The sequence below is a fragment of the Periplaneta americana genome, chromosome 10 (genome assembly GCF_040183065.1).
Source record: "Periplaneta americana isolate PAMFEO1 chromosome 10, P.americana_PAMFEO1_priV1, whole genome shotgun sequence".
Taxonomy (NCBI): domain Eukaryota; kingdom Metazoa; phylum Arthropoda; class Insecta; order Blattodea; family Blattidae; genus Periplaneta; species Periplaneta americana.
This window is the reverse complement of record NC_091126.1, coordinates 49,176,038-49,201,016: the sequence shown is the minus strand read 5'-3', so window position 1 is coordinate 49,201,016 and position 24,979 is coordinate 49,176,038. Positions and strand designations below refer to the sequence as shown.

Genomic DNA, 24,979 nt, shown 5'->3' with positions numbered 1-24,979 from the left:
TAGTATTTTCTGAAAATGGACATGTCAGGTTTTGAAAGTTTGCTCCTCATTTGCACAAAATACATACAGTACATATTAGACAAAAGAAGACCGATCCCCTGTAGCGGGAATTTGTCTAAGTAGAGCTTCGGACAGAGTCTGGTTTATACGGGGCAAAAATCTGTCGTATAATTTATAGCCATTAAGATAAAGGATTTTTTACGTTTCATCTAATTTACCTCCTCTAGGTATCTTTGTTATAAATAATTATAACAACTGGACTATGAATATACAGAAAACAAATAAACAAACAAAGGAAAACGGCGGAGTCTCGAACTCTTAACCTCTCGTTTATTACGCAGCCACGTTACCCATAGAAAACAGGTTCGAGACGACGGAATCTTTTGAAACATTGTCAAAAAATTATTGGACTCTGTCGCTGCATAAGAAATTCGTTCAAGTGGGAACCTAACCTGTCACGAAATAGCCTAAACCGAAGTCTTTCCAAGGGGATTTAAGCTTATGGCAATCAGCGTTGCCAAACTTCAAACTCATAAAAATTATAGGACTTTCCACAAAAAAATCTCAAACATTTAACATTATTAATGTCATAATAGCAAAACTTTACACACTACTAAATAAATTCGCACAGAAGCAGTACCAACTGCAGCTATGAACGAATTATTGTGCATAACTCATTAGCAAACTATGATGCAAATTTACTAGTTACTACTGATTGGGAAAAATTCGGTCCCCTCAGAATCATGACTGAAAGAGGGACAGATTTAAAACTTCTATTCAGAAAGTACCAAAAGAATAATCTCAGTATTTTCATTAATATGATATTTTCTTCCTATGGAAAGCAAAGTGGAATGAATTCATTGGAATAATATGATTAACAAAATCATCGTATGATCACAGTCTAGTATATACAGTCACGAAGCTCAATAAGTAATAAATATGCATCCATAGATAGTTGGTAACCACTAGGATCGCTACTATCGCCTCATTACAGGCAATGCAAAATAGTACCTGCACAGTCTATTGTTCCTAGCACCCTCAAAACTCAAGCTTCGTGACTATATATATTAGACTGTGGTATTATCCTATAGGTGTTATCGCATAACGCTATACTTCATCGCATGTTTGGCAACGCTGATGGCAACCGATTTTTTTTATCAAGATGATACCAAATCACAATAGGGAATCGAACAGTTATCTACGTGATATTATAACTAACCTATTAGAGACAACTCCTGTTACATTCTTCTCACAGTCAGTATTATCCACTTCATTGTAGAAGTCTTCCAAGTTTTATTGCAGTGCGAGCACATGGTTTCAGAGCACACATTTTCAAATCCGTTATGCCACAAACATGAACAGAATACGAAAATGTAACATCGTCATTAACAACATCATATATGGGAGACATCTTCTCACGCGTGCGTGAAATGATGTTTAATTCTAGACACTTTGAACTAATTCTCTCAGAACCACTCTTCGGCATTGTGGGAATACAACTCAGATTTCTACGTGGCTCATATGAGAAGTGTTTAAGAACATAGTGCTTTCGTGAGATCGAGTTAAATCCATAACAATACGACATGTTCCATTTATGTTTATAACTTAGTATACCTCTGCATTCTCACCTTATTCTTTTGCAAAACAGCTACCATTTTATAGCGAACAAACGTCATGGTAGGCCTACCTACCATGGTAACGCTAACAAGAATATTAAGGGTACTAATTTTTCAAACGACAGCAGATATTTCACAATAATTATCCACATTTAAATATAGCAACAAAAATAATATTATATCAGTCTATAAGCCAAACACAATCATTGTCATCACGTAAATAAGTATCTTATTTACTTACTCACTTACTTATGGCTGCTTTTAAGGAACCCAGAGGTTCATTGCCGCACTCACATAAGCCCACCATCGGTCCCTATCATGAGCAAGATTATTCCAGTCTCTATCATCATATCCCACCTCCCTCAATTCCCTTTTAATATTAGACCTATCCTCCCAACTACGGCTCTCCCTCCCCAAAGATCTTATTCCCTCCGGCCTCCCAACTAACACTGTATGCATTTTTTAATTCGCCCACGTAAGCATATATTTATTTTAAATAATTTATAGTACACAAACTGATGGGAGATTTTCGAGTTTTGATGCAGAACTACATTTTTTCCTCACTAGGTTTGGGGATGTTATGTTTTTTATTTAACGACGCTCGAAACAGCCGAGGTTATATCAGCGTCGCCGGTGTGCCGGTATTTTCTGTCCCGTAGGAGTTCTTTTACATGCCAGTAAAACTACTGACATGAGCCTGTCGCATTTAAGCACACTTAAATGTCATCGATCTGGTCCGGGATCGAACCCGCAACCTCGGGCATGCGTTATACCAACTCCGCCAACCAGGCCGACAGGTTTTGGAATAACTTGGGAATTCATCATCACATAAAATGAAACATCTCTTGTTCTCTTTGTATCCTCCTCGTTCTCATGCTATAACCTTGCATTCTCATTGCATTGACATTGGTCTTCATGTTTTCCCCCTGTTCTCCCTGTCTTCCCCCGTCCTCCCTGTCTTCCCTTTATCCTCCCTGTCTTCCCGCTCTTCTCCGTCTTCCCCTTGTTCTCCCTGTCTTTCCCTTGTTCTCCCTGTCTTTCCCTTGTCCTCCCTGTCTTCCCCTTGTCCTTCCAACTTTCCCTTTTCCCCATCTGCTTCCGTTTATCCCGCCTCTTTCCGTTGTACAGCTCATGTATTATATCCAGACACTCCCCCACTCTTCCTACAGAGCTGCGCACGAGATCGGATGAGTCTACTTACGAATTATAGGGGAATGGGTTTGTCTTTGCCTTGAACTCTGTAGACACACGCCCGACCTTCCCTTCTATTCCTACCCCCTCCACAGAAACGTTGTTCCCGTATTGCACATATCAAGTGCCTTAACAAAATGCATGAGCTGTACTCCCTGTCTTCCCCTTTCTCTCCCTCTCTTCCTGTTCTCGTCTTTCCTCAGTTCTTGTGATTCTTTTGTTCTCCCACTATTTCCCTAGTTCTCATTGTTCCGCTTACTGTTCGAAAGCAACGCTGTCTACGTAAAGATATTCAGCATAGTAAAGGTGTGCACCTGTCGACAGGTGACAGCACCAACACGTAGTTTTACGTAAAATTAAGCAGCATAATTAATCTATGCACCTGCCGTCAGGTGATTGCACTCACATGTAGTTCTAAGTAAAACCAAGAAGCAAAGTAAATCTATGCAGTTGTCAATTTTTTAACCCTGTCCTAGATGCAGAAACTTCAACTTTTCGGATCGACATATCGGCTTAACAATGATGAAAGACAGGAAAGAATTCCGTTACAAGAATTCTTCTCCAGGATTCCAATCTTGTAAATGGATACCAGAGAAAATTATCTCAGAAATTGTAGAAAAGTACCATAGACATTTCTCCAAGAGGTCGATAAAAATAACTTCTCACATTTATTAATTAAAGGTCGTGATGGCGAGTAGGATAACGAAGTCAGATGAGATTACTCAAGTGACCTCAGAACAAATCTTTTGTGAACTAGGACCTGCAATCCCTATCTCCCCGACAACAATAAACACAAATTTATCCAAAATTACTCACAGGAAATTTACCAAACGCTAGGTAAGAAATATTAAGTATCGACAAATAAGGGTTGCTAAGGAAAGGCAGCCAGATAATCCCTCCATTTATCACGTAAAAATCTGAGACTAATTGCAGGAATTCTAACAGGTCATTGTTCTATAGAGAAGCACTTTTATACAATGAGTTTAGCTAATAATCCTGATTGTCGTTGGTGCAAGTTTAGAAAGCGAAACAACGTTGTCACTGTCTTGTTGTAGGAAATTTTTGGTCTGGCATGGTCATTATCAGTGGCACTCAGATTTATAGCATCAAGTTCATCCAGCGTCTTGGATAGTTTGAGTGATGTACTGTACGTACTACATGATTGTTCATTGTAACGCTAACGACTTCAATGTGGCCGAGGGACACGAAAACTTGTGAGGTATGTATCCTACTTCATTTTCCACCGTCACCAGAATGTACTCTTAACAGTAAAATATAACGAAACACATTAACGTCGTTGTTTACATACATAGTATGTCTGTCTACTATGTTCAAGTAACTCTATAGTCAAGTTGTGCATATATTGGTTGCTAAATTGTCCCGGATCGTAAGCTTGGTAATGATGATAATGATATGTGAATAAATCATGGCGAAATGAGTTCCGAGGTTACGCTGAAAGTTACCCAGCAATTCTTCCTCATTTGGTTGAGAGAAAACCTCTAAAAGAACCACAACCAGTTAACTTGCCCCAACCAGGATTTGAACCCGAGTCCATCCATTTCACGTTAAGACATGTTACCCGTTAATCCACAGCGGTGGGCAAGGGTCAACTTACTATATCCTAAACGACAAGCACAATGAAAATTATTATTCCTGAATTACTGCACAACTCACAATGACAATAATATGCCTATACAGAAGAAACACAGCAGAAAGTTTATTTCATATAATTACCAATTTCAAAAATGATTAGTTCCTATTGAACACTGCTATGCACTTTTGGTCAAGTGGCATTTGCAACATAATGTACAGATTATGAAAATTGTTTTGAAGGGCTATAACACAGAAGCCGCAAGTCCCTTTGTAAGTTTCTCACAACCCACAATTAATTTTTTACAATATCATAAGCTCATTACAGTTATTATTGTATATAATTACTATCACTCAATCAATCATAAAAGTTATTCAAATGATTATACGTTAGTAAATGTTACAGATGAGATTTAGGTTTTCACGGTTTTATTTTGAGACGAACTACTTTAGTTTTTCAACCGTATTTTGATATTTAATAATCTCCGCTCTTTCGTAAATATTTGCAGGTTCCAATATCACGATATCTTACAATAACTGAAGTATCGCCTAATTTGTTGGATCCATTATGTCTGTCTAGGCCAAACTAGTAGGCATAATCGACCAAAAAATGTAGGCAACCTTTAGGTCTTCTCAAGATTATCCTATTTCATGTACAGTAGTATAAAAAAAACCGGACCGACCCTTGTAGCTGATTTCAGAGCCTTGTTCACTCCAGAGCACGATAGACTGGTAACTAAGACTTTCGTGGTTCGAATCCTGCCTGGGAGGAAACTTTTTTGTTCCCTATTCAAATTTATTCCTAATACTTTTCGATTGCAGTGATATTTTACTACTTAATTACCTCATTATTCCCAGAACATGAATTTTATCAGCAATCGAAAAGTATTGGGAATAAATTTGAATAAGGAACAAAAAAAGTTTCCTTCCCAGGCAGGATTCGAACGACGAAAGTCTCAGTTACCAGTCTATCGTGCTCTGGAGTGAACAAGGCTCTGTATTCAGCTACAAGGGTCGGTCCGGTATTTTGCCACTACTTTACACTCGAGTGCACTGATGGTCGGACGGAATAAACAAATGCTACCTACCACACCCCCTACCGAAATGTACGAGTGGTCGTTGCACGCTGTACGTCCCATATGCATTGATGATCGGAATGTGTAAGCAACAAATTCTCTCTCTCTTCTCCGAGCACAAGAAAAATCATTAAGATTTTTGGCAACAAGTTTTGTGTTCAGGTAGGAAGGAGGGAAGTGAGTGGTGGAATTAGCGTCGATTTAAAAAAAAGAATATTTGTTAATTCAATGCTGCACCCATGAAACCTATAGTATATATTGTAACTGCCACTCGCGAATAGGAGATGAGGTGTGATAGCTACCATTTTGTTTATACCATCCCACCATCAATGCATTCGACTGTACCATTATTCACCATGAATCTTAAGAATCCGTTGAATTTTAACAAATCAGAACCACCTATCTCTTCAATATTGTTGACTTCATATTTTCATTTATGTCTCGTTACTAATGATTCGCAATTGTTTCCTGAGTGGTGGGATACAGTATTCACAAGGGAATAAAAATTGTATTCTGTTGATACAAATCGACGAGGAAAAAAACAAATATTGTCAATAAACTCATATACATCTATAATCAATATCAATTTTCATAGCATAAACTACAAACGAAAAAAAAAATTATGAAAAATCACTTGCATAATTTCAAGTTTAATTACATTTCATTACGTATGACTACTTTCATTATTCCGTTGTTTGGTTATTGATAAGCAGTTAGAAAATTTAACGCTAGAAGGTTCTGCTTGCATTTAAGAAAAATGTTTTAATTCTTTATTTACGAATATCTTAAGCCGTGACAGCAAATGAAATATATTATATAATTCGATAGCAGAATGCGTTCTTTTTATTTCAATAATTTTTATTCTTATATTCGTAAGACAGTCATATTAAAAATCACGCTAAGTTTCCATTTCTTTTGCATAAACCCGAGAAAATGAATTTCTCTTGTGATATTGCCTGTGAAAATGAAACTGCAAGTAGTTATGAAACGTTGGATACATAAAATCATGTTACGCAGTTCAAAACCAGACACAATCCTTCAGAAATATTACAATCTCTATAAAAGGAATAATAAAAAAATGTGATGTCGTATGCTACTTTGGGTTCCTGACTTCCTGGCGATATACGTCCCTGGAATTCTACAATTTGTAAATAGAGTATTTTATATGCTATTTAACGACGTTATATCCACTACACGTTTATTTAAAGCAGATAAAATTGGTGACAGCGAGATCAGTCCCAGGATTTGGTATAGCAGTACCACAGTCTAGTATATACAGTCACGAAGCTCAATACGTAGTAAATATGCATCCATAGATAGTTGCTAACCACTAGGGTCGCTAATATCGCCTCATTACAGACAATCCGAAATAGTACCGGCACAGTCTATTGTTCCTAGCACCCTCACAACTCAAGCTTCGTGACTTATATATTAGACTGTGGCAGCACCTGGTATTCGTTTTATAGTTGGGAAACTCGCGGAAAAAGCGAAATAAGGCAATCAGCCCAAGCGGGACTCGAACCAACGCCCGAGCGCAGTCTCGGGACAAGAACTCAGCTCCCTAGCTTCTAGATTACGCCAGTCACCACATCATTGTAGTTACAATTATTGCCCTAAAGGACTAAAGCCAAACGCTAACGAAGATAAAATACCTAAGAAATCACATAAGCAAGAAATTTGTTTTTATTGTATTAGCCACTAATTAGATATTTGTCTTATACGAACTATGTAACAACATGTGCAGGATAATGCACGTAAGTCACAAAATTAGTCCTTAGTTGGTGACGAAGGAAAAAAATATAGTAATTAGTGAGAAGATATTTCTTATAATCAAGTAATAAAAAACAATATTTAAAACATATAAAAACTAACGAAATTACCATTCAAGGTCATTGTCCTTCAAAGCATCGTTTTGGCGAAAGCAACACTTTTGGAACATACATTCGACAACAAGGAGCACGTTTAAGCTACGAACACGCACTGGCATCACCGTTAGTTAAAATGAGGTGAAACACAGACTCAAGACAAACATATCTCACTTCGCATACCGATGTGTATTGAGTGTGAAATCGTATATTTTGTACAGTCAGTCAAGATTTCAATGCTGAAGCAACCATACACAAGCTTCGGATGTAGGTCCCCCCACCAGCTTTCTAATTTCAAATCCAATTTACATGAGTCCGAATATAATTAGATTCCTTGTGTGGAGAATCTGCCTGCACGTATATCAAGCGCGAAAGTATCACGAGACTATAACATTAGTTCTCAATGTAATAGTCAACTTGTTGAGCGGTCGTGCCCGTTAGATCGGGTCGGCCCCACAGACCGGACACCACTAATCCTTATTTAGTGTATGAACCACAATAATCAACCACAAAGAATCATAGTCCTGTACACCGGAGTTACTGATTCAACTCTGCACTGGAATATTCACTTTTTTTTTCTAAGTATAATATAAATTTAGGTTACAGTAAAGGTCAATCGTTTCGTTCACCATTCACCACAATATTCAAGCCATTTTACTGGAACCAACAGTGCTAAATCTTACAATTTTGATGTTTAATATAGAATAATAAACCTGACGGTTTACACATTACATATTTAATGTTCCTGACAACAATACAGTCGCGCTTAGTGGCCAAGCGGGTACAATGCTGGCTGCAGGATCCGAAGTTCGAGAGTTCAAATTCGCAATGGATTTTAAAGGGCGATAAAGTCCTTTGCATGACTTCATCCGGGAGGGATGACGTAAAGATCTTTTATTATAACTCTACCTCTGTGCAACGTCAAAGTTTGCTGTTAGTGGGAAAAGAGATAACAGAAGGTTGTAATGCTTTTATTATTCTGACGTCCGTGACCAAGATAAGCTACTTGAAATTTAACGGTCACTCACCAACAGAAATATAATGCAACAACTGTAAACCTTTGGATCCTGTGTCGTATACTTACTACAGTTAAGAGAACCACGACCCTCTCAGAGGAACTATAGGCAAAATTTTCCCGCTATTTGTCGTCAACGTTTAATTTCGACACCGAATTACCTCGATAATAATAATAATAATAATAATAATAATAATAATAATAATAATAATAATAATTCTGCGCGCGATAGCCAATAAAGATCCAAGGCCGACCAGCCGATTGCTGGCCTCACGTCCACATGTCTCAGCAGAGGTGAATGATCATTCAACTAGTACGGGGGTAACATTTGGTTAGAACAAAGCTCACCCAGCCGTTACAAATGGTTCGCGCAATGGGATTTCGGTAGTCACTGTATCTCCCAAAATTCATCAAGATTCTGGGTGGGCACGGGTCACATACACTGGCCATAATTTCATGAGAAATTTGCTCCCCCTATGATGATTCCAACCAGCACTCATTTCGAATCGTGAGTCCAAGGCATGACGTCTTATGGTACTTAAACGTTGGAGGGACGATAAATGGTATTAGCAAAAACACTAGGTAAGCGCTGATTTCATCAAAGAAACAATGTTATACATTACAGCAACGAGAAAATTACCAATGATTATGTACAAGGCGTAAATAGTTTCTTTAATCTATCACAAAATATTTCAATATCCAGTAATTTCATCACTATACAATTTTGTTATTCTAGATTTAATTTGTAATTCAGTAAATATAAAATATTCTTTGTTTCTCTATGATAAATTATCTAGCTTTAATTATTCAGGTAATCTTTTCGTACTTTGATTTTATTGTAATTGTAAATTTAATACTAATTGTAATTTTATTGTTGATATTGTAGTTGGAATCTCCTGGTAGAGGGGCAGAGAAGGCCTGACGGCCTTATCTCTACCAGGTTAAATAAATAAATACTACTAAATAAATACTACTACCACAAGGAAATATATTTTGAAGATTAAATTATACTAGAAGTCTTGATAATGACTTCTATAATTGTACCGTCTATTCTGTCGCCTGAATCTGAAACACGTATTCAGAAGATATTCTACTTGAAATATCATGAGAAAAAATTTTCTTTTGGCATTCTGTATTCCAAAGGGGGTAGAACATAATTTAAAATATATTGTCAAGATTACTAGTCAATGTACTGAGGAAATACATGTCCCTGTGGCAAAACAAATAGCAATAAGCTTAACTGAATTTTTTGAAGCTTCAAATTACATTTAAATTATTTTAGGTTAACCTACGTGAAAATTATATTATTATACTAAGTGTTAAATCTATTTAGAGGATCAACTGAACCGAAAGCTTATCTAGTATACTGTACATTACTATGAGGAGATTTATTCTTTTGATGTCATATAATGGTTCACGAATAAATACACAGCTGATTAATTGTTCAGTATCAATTTTCAATACAAATCAACAAATCACTAACACTACCGCCTGTTTCATTACGAGTAGACCTACATATAAATTCAATAATAATCGATTAGAGTGACTTACAACAAACATAACATGTTTAATCTGTGGTCGTAAGACCGGAGAAAATGTAACTATTTTTTCGTCGCTTTTATTAAATATCGATGCTTTTATCGTTCCTCCAATGCGAATGCCTCAATGTAAGTGCACGCTTCCATTTTCTCTGATATATCATCGCTGCTTCTAATATCGTTTATCGTCGCTGTAACATTAATTTACCCTTAGATCACAACAGTACGGCGAACACTCTTAAATTAAATACTACTGTTAAAATAATGCAATACGCTTACACTTGGGTCAACACTGAAATCTGAGCGACACGAATTTAAATAAAACATAAAATCAGAATAATTTTAAGCACTATACGTTATGACAACTATAATAATTATATTATTGAAATCTGAAGTCTTAAACTTGAATTATAACTGTTACGTATTAAAATGTAGGCTATAGGTCATAATGCAACAGCGATTATAGCGTTTCAAATATTTCTGCTTCACAATTATTCTGATTTTGCAATATTTCGTTTTAAATATTGTGTTAAAACTTTAGAACACGAATTCACTTTCAGTGTCACACACATTAAATCCTTGAATACTTCTTCAGCGCCGTAATAACATGACGTAAATAAACTACCAGAAAGAAAAACAAGAAATTCGTTCTCCTCCTCGCAGGAAAGCAAACAGATTTAATTATATTATGAAAAGATGATAATACATTTACGATGTTTGTACACACAACGTCTAGCAACGCATAAAACTGTCTACCAACATTAGAATGCCACCACAGCAACTGAAATATGTCAGGTCAGCCTTACACGCGTAACAGTCTTATGTTACTTCGCACGTCTCATTTTGCACAAAATCACTTTTATTTCAACGTTTTTTACACACTCTAGTACTCCTTTTCGAAAGCATAGCAATGTCTCTGGAATTCCGTGCGTGTAGACCATAATGCTGTCTCAGTCTTAACCTGATTACATGATAATGACAATCATTTCCGTCAAACGATGCACTAATTGCTCTAATAGTGACGGAGGCGGTAAAGAGATGCTAAACTCTTAATTGGTTAAGGCTGAGGGAAAGTGGATACCTGCTATTTTGCATTAACACTACACCGCGAATTTCCTGAATTATACTACGCGACGGTCGTGTAACCTTGACCGCGTCAATTTACCTCGTAATTCAGTCTCAGCTTCTTCTGGAAACGTGGATATCCAAATTTCCAAGTGAACTGTTTCTTGATGACACTCATGATACACACAACCGAAACACATGAAGTCACCCCAGCGACTAGAGCTGACCGACCGACTCTCTACGAACACAACTCTCTCCTCTCTCCACACGCCGTCCAGTGGCGGCCAGTGAGAACACGTCGATACTGGAACCTTAAGCGCTGTGAATACTAATTCTTACTTCTCAACATACAACATACATATTATAATCCTCACTTGAGAAGACGTGGAAGTATAAGTGATAATATTAAAACTTAATTTTAAACCTATAAACCATTGTTCTAGGTATAATCAATAAATCCAGCAGGCCTACGATAACTAAGTAACTCGATTTTTTCAGTCTTCAATTACTTAAATCAGCGATTTTCAACCTTTTTCAACATTTGACACACTAAAGGTGTGATTTAAAATCCCGCGGCACACTCAACCAATGGATCCCAATCGAGGGGGTGAGAGAAATTTTGAGCGTTTTAGGTGGGAATATGATTATTGAATGTTGACTCTCGTGGGCTCACTAATATTTTCATTTTTATTTTCCCAGTTTTTGCTACAACCCTTATTATTTGCATTTTCTCGCGACACACCAGCGGCTCAATCGCGGCACACCGGTTGAAAATGGCTGGTCTAAATTAGTAGATCATTTAAGTGGTAAGCTTAGAAATCCATTTTGGTCTCTTAAACAACTGCATATCGAGCGAAGTGGTCGAGGCGGTATCGTCTCGGACCTGCATTCCGGAGGCCTGGTTCAAATCCAGAGGCCAGGCAATCTGAGTGTAGGTTCTTTCAGATTTTTCCCCACTCGCAAAAGGCGAATTCCAGATTGGAATTTACTTTTCATCTATGTCGATTGAGGTTCTGGTTGATATGTAAAGTCAGATAAAAAAAATGACCGGATTCTATACGCTAAGTCCTCCTCGGAAGACTTCGGTTGATTCCGTGAGAGCTTAGGTTTACACGTGAAGAAATTTCTTACGCACGACTCCGCTCTGTTTTTCCTGAGTTTTGTTTGTTTGTTGCCTTTCTGTCTGTTCATAGGTAAAGTGTCGTAAATAATCTATAACGAAGATATATTCAAGGAGTAAATTAGGTGCAAAATAAACATTCCTTCATAGTCGTGTGAACCAGGAGCTGACCGAAGTGGACTTACACAAATTCACGCTACAGGAGAGCGGTAATTTTTTTGTGTCTAAGGCTGTTCATCTAGGCCTACGTCTTGCTTGACGATATGTGTCAGAGAAAGAACAATTGTGTATACAGCTGAAGTCTGATTAGTGTAATATTACTAGTCAGCGAAGTATGCAATGGAGAGGGAAATAAACTGGCCATCCTACCCCCATTATCTCCTAGCTTAGTCGCCTCATGAGTGATATCTCATTGGTGTCAGTAATGAGGTTTCAACCTGTCTTCGGACAGTTGACTAAACAAACTACCCCAAACGTTCTGTTCATTGTCTATAGGCCTACATGTGTTCCTGTTGTCTTCAGGAGTGGTCCCTGTGTCAAGCTGATCCATCACCAGGGAAGTCCCTCCATTGTCCACGTCTCGTGTGTGAACCAAAAAATTAACCCTCCCCTACGGGCACTGGCTTGTAAAACCCGGAAAGGAGGTTAAACGAAGATACAAATAATTAAGCATATTTTTAAAAGTGTAGTACACAGCAATACTGCACCTAAAGGGAACATTAGATTTAGATTTATCCACGCTACGTGAGCCTTTACTGTGAAATTTTGGATTTTCTCCGTGATATGTGTGTAGAAGATTCTGGTCTTTGTAAATGTACATTGAGATGAATTTCTGAGGCGTTTCTTTACTGCTTACTGTACGTTCTCACTCAAGACCTACGGGGACGAAACGGCCTAACCAAACATGCACCAATATCCTCTCTACGGAATCGCCGAGATTGTAATTCGGCCTTCGGCGTGAAATACCATTTTCATCACACTGTATCACCACAGTCTAATATATACGGTCACGAAGCTTGAGTTGTTGAGGTTGCTAGGAACAATAGACTGTGCAGCTACTATTTCGCATTGTCTGTAATGAGGCGATAGTAGCGATCCTGGTGGTTAGCAACTATCTATGGATCCATATTTATTACATATTGAACTTCGTGACTGTATATACTAGACTGTGCTATCACTATTTCTTGTTTTCCTCTGTGGCTCCAATGTTAATATTTCCATTTACAAATCTGGTTGGCCCGGATTTTTCTCTATTTTGAGAAGTTGAGATTTCTCTCTCGCGCACACAGGGACTGGGCGTGTTTCCCGTGTCTTTTTAGTCTGTTATTTAACGACGATATCAACTGCTAGCTTATTTAGCGCCGATGGAATTGGTGATTGCGGGATAGTAATTAGCGATGAGGTCGAGGATTCACCATGTGGTTAGGTGACATTCGCATTACAGATGGGAAAAACCTCAGGAAAAAACCTTACTATACAAGCCCGAGCAGGAATGGAATCCACGACCGATCGGAGCTCCGAATCAGCGGTCACACACAGCTACCGCCTGAACAATGCCCGTGACCTTCTCGTGTTTTTTGGCGCCCTTTCACCATTCTCATCATACGACCAAGATGTTAATGTCTTGTGAATATCTTTCGTTCGTTCATGGTTCTCATGGGAATGATAAAACGGACCAAAGGGTCTCAATTTTTTTCTTTTTTATTTGATTACTTAACGACACTGTATCAACTACTAAGTTATCTAGCGTCGATGGAATTTGTGATAGCGAGATGGTATTGGGCGAGATGAGGCAGAGGATTCGCCATAGATTATCTGGCATTCGCCTTAAAGTTTGTGAAAACCTTGGAAAATTGAACCAGTTAATCAGCCCAAGCGGGGATCGAACCCGCACCCGAGCGAAACTCCGGGTTGGCAAGCACACCTCTTATCCAACCGAGCTACGCCGGTGGTTCCCATTTCTCAAAAGAAGGTAATTATGTCTTTATTTCTTTATAATATGGATATGGATAACTTTTATATTTAAAATAAAAACTGCTTTATTGTGTGTCGTGTACAAAACCAGCGAACTCAGGGCAGAACTTAGGTCAATCTTTTTTGTTGTGTGTTGTCTTAAGTGACGGTCTTCCACCATGCTGACGATATGATCAGGGAGTCCAGTTTCTTGTGGATGTCTGTCGTTCATTTATGACCCTCACTACAATGAAAACGGAATGATGAAAAGCCAAACCTTGAAGTTAGGTGATTCAAATTTCTTTACAACAAACATAATGATAATATGTATACCTAAAATAAGAATTGTAGCCATAATTTTTAACCAAGTTGTTGCATTTCTGTGAACAAATTCAACGAACACAGTGTTTGGCCTGTATTTTTCTTATGCGATTTTTCCAACTTAATAAATAACCCTTCGATTATAAACTATTTTATTATCAAAAGCTATCCGGACTTGTCAGTCAACATGATATTTTCCGATTCACATGACAGGCTTCATATGTGACCAGATACTTGAGCTACATACATACCAAGAGGAATGACTAGCGAAATGTTTGCCAAATTAATTATCTCATTAGCTGAGTCTATGAACGTGTTTCCCGACGACTTTCACGCGACTTGTAATGAATTTCACTTAGATTCTGGCGCCACGTGTACCTGCGAGTTGTTGTTAATTATCAGGTAAATAAATAGTACTGGTTTACTACCAGGATTAAATATTCCGCGGTCCAGTCGTAGTTGAGGCAACTAATCTTTTCTCATCAAAGGAAAACGGGATTTTATCCATAAGAGATCTAGTAAAGTTTGTGACAGACACAGATAATCTGTTTACTTCATTATTTATCATTGCGCTGTTGTTGCTACATTCTCTCTCAATAACCTCTTCAACCCTCTTAATATAACGAGAGAAATCAATGGCGCTTCTAATGTTCGATTTTTTAAAACTCATAATTTCTATTTCATTGATATGATGTGAGAACAAGTTATACCAACTTCTGAAGGGAAGTCTCTTCTTTTGACAGAATTCAATGTTTAGCACTAACGGTTTTATATAATTTTTCCTGTGCATAACTTAAGTGTCATATGTAAAACAACAGTAAAGGAGAGTGTAATGTGTTTGTAAAATTTATCTAATTGCCTAAATATTCGATAAAATACTACCAAAACTTGTTACTTTGTTCATAAATAAGTGTTATTTAATGTAAGTTGGGTAAATATTTCCAGTATGTCCAGACAAATTTCTAAGAAAAATTTCAAAATATATTAATTAGCACTCGAAATAAGTGTTTTATAACATTTATTTACTGAAGTGAAGAATATAAAATATATACACATATATATACGAATTTGTTCTAACGGATGTCCTTCAACAAGGAAAAAAATCAGTTTTGTCATCAGAATTTTGGCGAGTACAAATGAAGACCAGACATTCCAAATATGCTAAGTGCCAATTTTTCAAATATAATTTTATGCAATTTAAGGGAGTAACATCCATATGAGAATATCATACTAAATTGTCTTTGTCGTAGCTCAACTGTGACTCATTCGTGCGCCAAAGACGGTGTTGTAGGTATCTCTACATGCATTGCGCAGTGTTTTTTTATCAATATTTCAGAAAGTTGTTTTCGGCACTCACCACATTGAGAATGTTAGGTCCTCAATTTTAAAAGAACACTGTAATTTTAGGAAAATGTGCATGGTATTTCTAGGACATTCTACATACCTATACATAAATATGGCTGACACTGAAAAGACTAAGGTGTTAGATAGGGCACATTGAAGTTTTCTGAATTGCGCGTTGAGGTCTATTGTACTTCCTGACCTTGGTATGGAAACATGAGACAAATTAAGTTCTACATTGGATACATTTTTATCACAGTCTAGTATATACAGTCACGAAGCTCAATACGTAGTAAATATGCACCCATAGATAGTTGCTAACTACAAGGATCGCTACTATCGCCTCATTACAGACAATGAGAAATAGTAGCGGCACAGTATATTGTTTCTAGCACCCTCACAACTCAAGCTTCGTGTCTGTATATATAACACTGTGTTTGTATCTTTCCACGCTCGCAAGTGTGCAGTTGCGCTGTAAGCTGCAGCGTCCGCTCTAAATCCGCGAGTGTGGTAGGGTAAAATATATACATTATAGTAGTGGATTTGCAAACCAGGAGATACCCCAGCAACCAAAGACCAACAACGGGTAGGAATCTCCTTTCATCCTAAAGCTCCCGCAAGGAAAGAAGCAACTTTTCACAGCTCCGTAACGTATATATTTGAACTCCCATCCGCTCTCCGAATCCCTTAGCTATTGGGAACTGGTTACGCCACTTGCCTTTCTGGTGTCACATATGAAGTGGACACGACGTTGTCACATAGATATATTCCCAAATTTTATCTGCCTGCCCGTCCAACCGTCCGTCCACCAGCTGACTCTCTGCCGGAAATGGTGTCTATGTGCAACTTCGTGCTTTGGCTCTTACATTCCATGTACTTTAATAATAATAATAATAATAATAATAATAATAATAATTATTATTATTATTATTTATTTATACTGGCGGAATTAAGGCCATAGGGACTTCTCTTACATTCTACTAGGGCACAAAGTAGTATACAAGCAATGAAAATTTAACAAAAAGTTAAAGAACAGAATACTAACATATTACAAAAAATAATAATAATTTGTTCGTCCATGAAATAATTGATTTTAGGTCATTGTTTACTTCATTTTTTCCGTAATTTAATGCGGATATAGGTGCAAATATATATATATATATATATATATATATATATATATATATATATATAATTTATTTGTAAGTCGTCAGCAAATAGGATATGTCTACAGTCTTTAATAGATTGTAATATGTCATTTATGTAGATCGTAAAAAGTAGAGGTCCACGAACTGAACCCTGTGGTACACCTGGACCCACGGTACGCCAGGAATAAAAACGATAACAGACCCGCACACATTGTTGACGTACTTGAAGGTAGGAGGTAAACCACGGCACTGAATTGTCTGATAGATTAAGGACTCGGAGCTTGCATAGTAACAGATTATTTTTGCTGAAGTCGAGAAGTGTGTTTTACTAGAAACTTCAGACATTGCATCTTTCTCCGCGACCATTATAAGCGCTCAGACGTTCCTCGCAGTTCCATTCTCATAATCATAGAGATAGAGTCATATATTTGACGAGTTCGTAAATTTGTTCAGAGAGAAAAGATACAAGGAGCATCCCCAGCCTCCGAAATTTTCCGCCACAATTACCATCCCAGTCAATGCTGGGTATCGTGCCCAAGGACACTGAATTATTTAGCGCTGGAGCGTTGAATTAACAGATATGGAATAGAGTCTTTAGTTTAAAGAGTATTATGAATAATAAAGTATTAATAACAAAAATACACTGTTTGCAGCAACAGTTTACGGAGATTTAGAAGGAGTTGGCAGCCATTTTGAGAAGCGTAAGTTCATGGTACTTTCTGGGAAGGATGAGAACCAAGCAGAAATTATCCACTCTGTGAGGATTCATATCTCACATGTGAGGGCGGAGGCCGTGGTGATGTTTGTGCTTTGTACCCTGAAAAACATACACGCAAATGTGCAGATGCGTGCAGCGACAACGAAGGAGAGGTGAATGAAAAGGAAGAGGCCACAAGGAGGCATTCATTTTTTTGGACGAGAAGTAGGAAGAGGAAGGCGACACTATATATGTAAATGTCGACAAGCGCTGTGGTTATTATTGCACTCACGACGCGTTTAATCAAGATATTAATCTTAGCTCAAATGGTTGCATTGTATTCAATTTAGGTACAACTTATTTATATGAAATATTAACTGAATATTGAAGGTAACTTTCATGACTGTTTATATTTCTAAATGTATTTATACCAGCTAAAATTCGGTTTCCACCTTTTTTTTTTTTTCCTGTTACCATAAAGTTATTAGTCTAAAAACAAGTAAGAAATCACACTTCATTGTTCCCACGATTATGATGAAAGGCGAAACTACAATCAAGTATTCATGAGCTGCAGTTATGGAATTGGTCCAATAGACTTACAGACTGTTGCAACACGAAAGAGGAAGGTGTTTCAAAGTTAAGATTTAGAGTATTACGGCGCGTCAGCATATCTAACAATTGCGCTCTGACTTTTTTTAACACACAATTTAGATCAACTACAAATTTATGAAGAAATCCCAATTCGAAATCGTTTTCATACTAAAATATAAATCATAGTTACATAAAAAAGACAAGATGAATCATGTTCCAATTCACTTAAGTAAAACTAACGCTGATTAGGTTCAAAAATATTACGAAATTTGTACCGTGTTATAGAATACTCCAGTACTACCAGATGGAAAAACAGACACTGATAAAAGCCTACCTAACAAAGTAAATGAAATATTCAGATACTATAAAGGGTAGAAATTTGTATAAAGCGTGGCATTGGTTCGTGGACAATACGACGAAATGAAGAGGAACGACTAGAAGCATTTGAAATGTGGATATGGAGAAGAATGTTGAGTGTGAAATGGACATACAATAAGAAATGCACCTGTGCTAGAAAGAGTGGGTGGAGAACAGTGATGAATCCAGAGGGTTGTACGGGGGGTATATCCCTCGGGATTTTAAGTAATATAATTTACACAAAAACACTTACCACTGGCGTTATGTTACAATTTTATACGGAACGATTGTTACTTATACATATTAATGTTTTACGTAATATTATTAATATATACATTTTTTTATTTTATTGGGTTATTTTACGACGCTGTATAAACATCTAAGGTTATTTAGTGATAATGCCGGTGAAATGAGTCCGGGGACCAGCACCGAAATTTACCCAGCATTTGCTCGTATTGGGTTGAGGGAAAACACCGGAAAAACCTCAACCAGGTAACTTGCCCCGACCGGGATTCGAACCCGGGCCACCTGGTTTCGCGGCCAGACGCGCTGACCGTTACTCCACAGGTGTGAACAATATGCGAATAGAAATTAAAGAATACTAATAATTATTTTAATAAAGTAACTTTTAATAATTGCTTAATTTAGTGGGAATTGTAACTAATAGTTTAAGTTCTAACTTCCTAAGTACAAGAGCAATCACCAGCAACTCATGAAGTCTGCACATTTTTAATGAATAGTATCGCTACCGCGTGACATAATATAAGCCAGCCCTGGGCATAAGAGGGGAAGTAAAATGGACGAAGAAATCCCGTTCATGTCCTTTTCGCTTACAAACAAACGTACAGTTATGCTCTGTGCATCAGAGGTAGATTTTAGACGACCTAGGAGAGCCGATAGTTCGTAAAAGCTATAGTGCACGCCTGATACAAATCCGTCACTGACTTTCCTCTCTGCTCGTACCGCACCAAAATATTACTGTCCCAGCCGGGAAAGATGGAGTGGAAGTTAAAGGGTGGTCTGCAGTAACTCAATCGAGTTATTAGCGCCCAGGCCTGATGTAAGCATTCGTAACACTAACTACTTCCCCCTACCGCTTCATCTACCGCTCTTCATCCCTTGAGTAACAAACAATGCCTGTATCGTCACCAGCGCAGCTCGGGGAAACGACTTGGATTCGTGAACCGAGAAGCATGATTTCGAATCCCTCTTTGGCCGATTACTTTGTTGAAACATTTACGAAATTTTCCCACAATTATAGGGTGAATGTCAGGTAATAGCACAGTATAGTATATACAGTCACGAAGCTTGAGTTGTGAGGGTGCTAGGAACAATAGACTGTGCCGGTACGATTTCGCATTGTTTGTAATGAGGCTATAGTAACGATCCTAGTGGCCAGCAACTATCTATGGATGCATATTTACTACGTATTGAGCTTCGTGACTGTATATACTAGACTGTGGTAATAGCATGGCGAATCCTGGGTCTCATCTCGCTGTATCGTTATCACTAAGGAGCGGATTTTTTTGTGCTAAACTTTAAATATATTTACTTTTTATGTTCTAAAAAGTACGAAAATATTTGCTAAAAATAAAAAAAAAATTAATATGACAAAAGTACCTTACTTAGCTTGAAAAAAAATGTTACTAGGTACTCACCAACCACACTTGAGTGCTAGTAGTTTGCCGATAATTGCAGTGAACAACAAAGGTCATCCTCCAAATTGTCTATCACAAATGCATGCCGATTATCTCTGAACAACGACTTATACTGTGAAAACGATCTTTCCACATCAACAGGACGACAGAAGTGCATATTTAAAGAGAGGAATGTCACAAACACATACATCGTAAATTTCACCTACAGGCGCATCCTCCAATACTTGAGCAACTTTACACATTTTTTATATCCACTGTTTTTCCCAAACACATTCTGGAATTTGTCCCTTAGTAATTGTACGTCTGAACCTGGTAGCAAGTTTAATTTCCACGGCACGCACCTCTCTGTTTCAGACAACAGGTTTTTGGATGTTTCGAGTTTTTTATGGTGTCATACAAAAAGTTTAGATTTGCTAATAGGAAAGCCAAATCGTTTTTTAAATAACCATCTTCCAGTATATCTTGAATGATATCGATTGACGAAGCCCAATAACAGGGAATCACAACAAGATATATTGCCTTACTTGATAGACATGAGCGAGAGGCGAGAGATTTGTTTAAATTAAATAATGTTCATACCCGAGCTCTTATATGTTGTGTTTCACAAACAAAGCGTGGAATGAAATCAACTTCAGCAACAATAAACATTCCTAATTATGTGTTGCAAGATCCCTCCTCCTTGTCAATGTTAATTTATTCTCTAATAATAACATTGACATGCTGCCTAGCAGTTCAGAACTTTAGGCGATACTATTACGAAAATGGATCACGGATACACCACACAGCGCTTAGAAACACGAAGCAACCAAGAATTATTAAAAAAGATAACGTACTTCTGAGTGATATAATTGATTTAGTTTTAAAATATTTACAAGTTCTTGTAAAAATTATTTAAGTAAAAAAAAACTCCAAGATTTATGTGTTTATAACAGATTTCCTGAAAAATATGTATTTACATAATTATTTTTTTGTGAAAATATGTGTTTTTATGTGAAATAAAATTCGGGTTTTAAACTTGAAACTTGATGTTCGGAATTTTTAACTTTGTTAATTGTGTTTTATCACACGCAAAAAGAATATTTAATTACATAGGAATCCGCTCCTTAGTTATCACCAATTCCTCGGTTGCCCAATTGCCTCGTAGATGATACAGCTCTGTTAAATAATCTATTATAAGAAAGGACACATGTAGCAAACAAATCAACATGAGATATTTCATAATAGTGTCAGAAGTCTGACAAACCTCATGCAGCGATATTTCAAAAGAGGACCAGAACGTTTGAGAGCATATGGGTCCACGATGCCTGGCGTTTACGCAACCATCCGCCCTCATAAGTGGTGAAAACTATCAACAGCTGTCAATTAACCGTAGTGAGCCATCTCCCTTTCTTTCCTGCAACACTTTCACTCAGTACGTGTAGCATTGTGTTCTGTGTTCTGAATCAAAATTATTTTATGAGTTTATATGAGGTATAATAATTTCTGTAATAATCATTACCGTGTTCGTTGGAGATGCATTGACTACTGCACACAGTATCACAGGAATTCAGGAAGGACATGAGAGTTCCATCTTCTCCAGCAATTGTTAATAGGCCTACGTGCATTACACTGAATTTCCGGATATTTTATAAGAATGAATGGGGTCTTCGTTAAGTGTAGAACTATCTTGTTAAGTCATCTACAGTCCGAGACAGAATCCCAACTCTGTGGTTTTTTAAACTAATTTACAAAAATGAAAAGACAAGGACAGGAGAATAAAGAATTAAAATAAATATTGATAACAGAACTGTCATAAACAGAAGCATATCATTCAAGAAAATCGATTAGAATATATCATTTAAAATGTGGTAATTTTCCATCAAAGTAGTTAAAACAAACAAAAGCAAACCCGTTGCGCTACAGTAAAGTCTTACAATAAGACAACTGAAATCAAGTCACATGCCTCAGAAGAGGTGAACAATCATCGAACCATTACGGGAGTGACGTATATTTAGTATGAAGATTCCCCAGCCGTTACCTCATTTCGCTGCTTATTGTAGCTCTCCAAATTCATCATGATGCTGGGTAGGTAGGTACAGGTCCCATACACTGGCAGAAGTTTCATAGGAAAATTTATTTCTTTATGAGGACACGAACCAGCGCGCAATCCTTAACACAAGTCCAAAGCATGACTTCTTTCTTTTAGTTGGATATTTTACAACGCTGTATCAACATCTCAGGTTATTTATCGTCTGAATGAAGTGAAGGTGATAATGCCGGTGAAATGAGTCCGGAGTCCAGCACCGATATTTACCCAGCATTTTCTCATAGTGAGTTGAGGGAAAACCCCAGAAAAACCTCAACCAGTAACTTGCCCCGACCGGGATTCGAACCCGGGCCACCTGGTTTCGCGGCCAGACGCGTTAGTCGTTACTGCACAGGTATTGACAACATGACTTCTTAAATCACGAGGCTACAGTCCCAAAGTGTATTCCTACTTAAAACTGAAAACGAGTTTATTGCTCTGCGGAATAATTAAGATTATAAGAAGCAACGTCAGGTTCTCGTAAAATTTTAACTCCTGAGTACTCAGATTTCAAGTTTGTGTATTAAATTTGTTCAGTGATTATACAGAGTGGAAATGAAATAAACCTACAGATTTTCAGAGCGAATAGCTAATGTTGTATGTAACAAAATAGTGTAATACCATATTGATGGAGAGTCCATAGTTTTCTCAGAAAAATGATGTCCCCCCCCCGCCAATATTTAACACCCTCTTATTCTCAATAACGTGGACGGTTTTCATGTAAATTTAATTTTTAACCACTAATTTGAAGTCACTGACAGATGCGATACCTTACAACATTGTAGAAAGAAAGGGAGATAGGAGGTAGTTCACTAAAACAGACAAACCTGAGTTCTTACATCTGTATTACGAGAAGAAAGAAGCGGCGATGTTGCCAGACTGCTGAAACTTCCAACTCAATTTTCTAATTAACAGTGCATTTAATCACAAAACGCAATATATGGCCTTTATTCATTTAAGTGTACCCTATCGTTCCTTTCGATCTGCAATATTATTTCACTTCCATCCTGTATATTTTGAGTTTGAATGCTGACGAAGTAACTAACTTGATTTTTACATAATTTAAGTATGCGAACTATGGGACTATTTTCGATAACCCAGATGTAATAACATTAGCAATATCCACAGAGAAATGAAAAAAAGTAAAATACGAAATGCTGAAAATATTGACACTTCTCATATAAACCTATTTAATCAAAGAATGAATAAAATGCATTATTGAACTTTATTACTTAATCTGAAAATCGTAACGGAAGAGAACAGCTTTATGTAGTACTGTACTACTATTAATATTGTTATTATTATTATTATTATTATTATTATTAATTACTACTATTTATTTTAGTAGATGTGAACGTGTAGGCCTACCTCGAAACAGTTTTAAGCATAAAATAAAACTATGGATATTAGTAATATCTTTAAAGAGACCTCAACAATTATTTTTATTAAAGTTTCCTTCCTCGAAATATTTTACGTGCAGTGTAAGAACATTAGCAGTATCCAGAGAGAAATGAAAAAAAAAAGTAAAAATGTAGAATACGAAATGCTGAAAATATTGACACTTCTGATAACATATTTAATCAACGAATGAATAAAATTTATTATTCAACATTATTACTTAATCTGAACAACATAACGGAAGAGAACAGCTTCATGTCGTACTATATCTACTATTAATATTATTATTACTAATTACTATTATTTATTTTAGTAAATGTAAACGTGTACCTCGAAACACGAATTGCACACGAGAGTCTGCGCAAGGATTATCACTAACTTTATTTCTTATATATATATATATATATATATATATATATATATATATATATATATATTAGTGTATTTCGCAAACATTTCTAATTTTGATTTATTTGAAACAGCATTAACTGTGTTCAACTTTGCACGTTTTATGGAAATTTAATACAATGTATGACTCGGTTAAGAGGGAAGTATTATATGATATTCTTATTGAATTTGGTATTCCCAAGAAGCTAGTTCGATTAATTAAAATGTGTCTCAGTGAAACATACAGCAGAGTCCGTATAGGTCAGTTTCTATCTGATGCTTTTCCAATTCACTGCGGGCTAAAGCAGGGAGATGCACTATCACCTTTACTTTTTAACTTCGCTCTAGAATATGCCATTAGGAAAGTTCAGGATAACAGGCAGGGTTTGGAATTGAACGGGTTACATCAGCTTCTTGTCTATGCAGATGACGTGAATATGTTAGGAGAAAATACACAAACGATTAGGGAAAACACGGAAATTTTACTTGAAGCAAGTAAAGCGATCGGTTTGGAAGTAAATCCCGAAAAGACAAAGTATATGATTATGTCTCGTGACCAGAATATTGTATGAAATGGAAATATAAAAATTGGAGATTTATCCTTCGAAGAGGTGGAAAAATTCAAATATCTTGGAGCAACAGTAACAAATGTAAATGACACTCGGGAGGAAATTAAACGCAGAATAAATATGGGAAATGCCTGTTATTATTCGGTTGAGAAGCTCTTATCATCCAGTCTGCTGTCCAAAAATCTGAAAGTTAGAATTTATAAAACAGTTACATTACCGGTTGTTCTATATGGCTGTGAAACTTGGACTCTCACTCTGAGAGAGGAACATAGGTTAAGGGTGTTTGAGAATAAGGTGCTTAGGAAAATATTTGGGGCTAAGCGGGATGAAGTTACAGGAGAATGGAGAAAGTTACACAACACAGAACTGCACGCATTGTATTCTTCACCTAACATAATTAGGAACTTAAAATCCAGAC

The 24,979-nt window shown here is 36.9% G+C and overlaps 1 protein-coding gene across 4 annotated transcripts in view; it reads right to left on the bottom strand.

The window, feature by feature from the left end:
- mdu (meduse) overlaps window positions 1–24,979 on the bottom strand; it is a 518,612-nt gene that overhangs the window by 422,368 nt on the left and 71,265 nt on the right. For 3 of the 4 annotated variants that reach the window (XM_069837373.1, XM_069837375.1, XM_069837374.1), the window contains exon 1: window positions 11,057–11,165. The exons of the other annotated variant lie outside the window; for it this stretch is intronic. In XM_069837373.1, coding sequence (XP_069693474.1) covers window positions 11,057–11,134 — 78 coding nt within the window. In that variant the 5' untranslated portion in view covers window positions 11,135–11,165. Of the gene's footprint in view, window positions 1–11,056; window positions 11,166–24,979 lie in introns of those variants that run through there. 4 annotated transcript variants of the gene reach the window in all.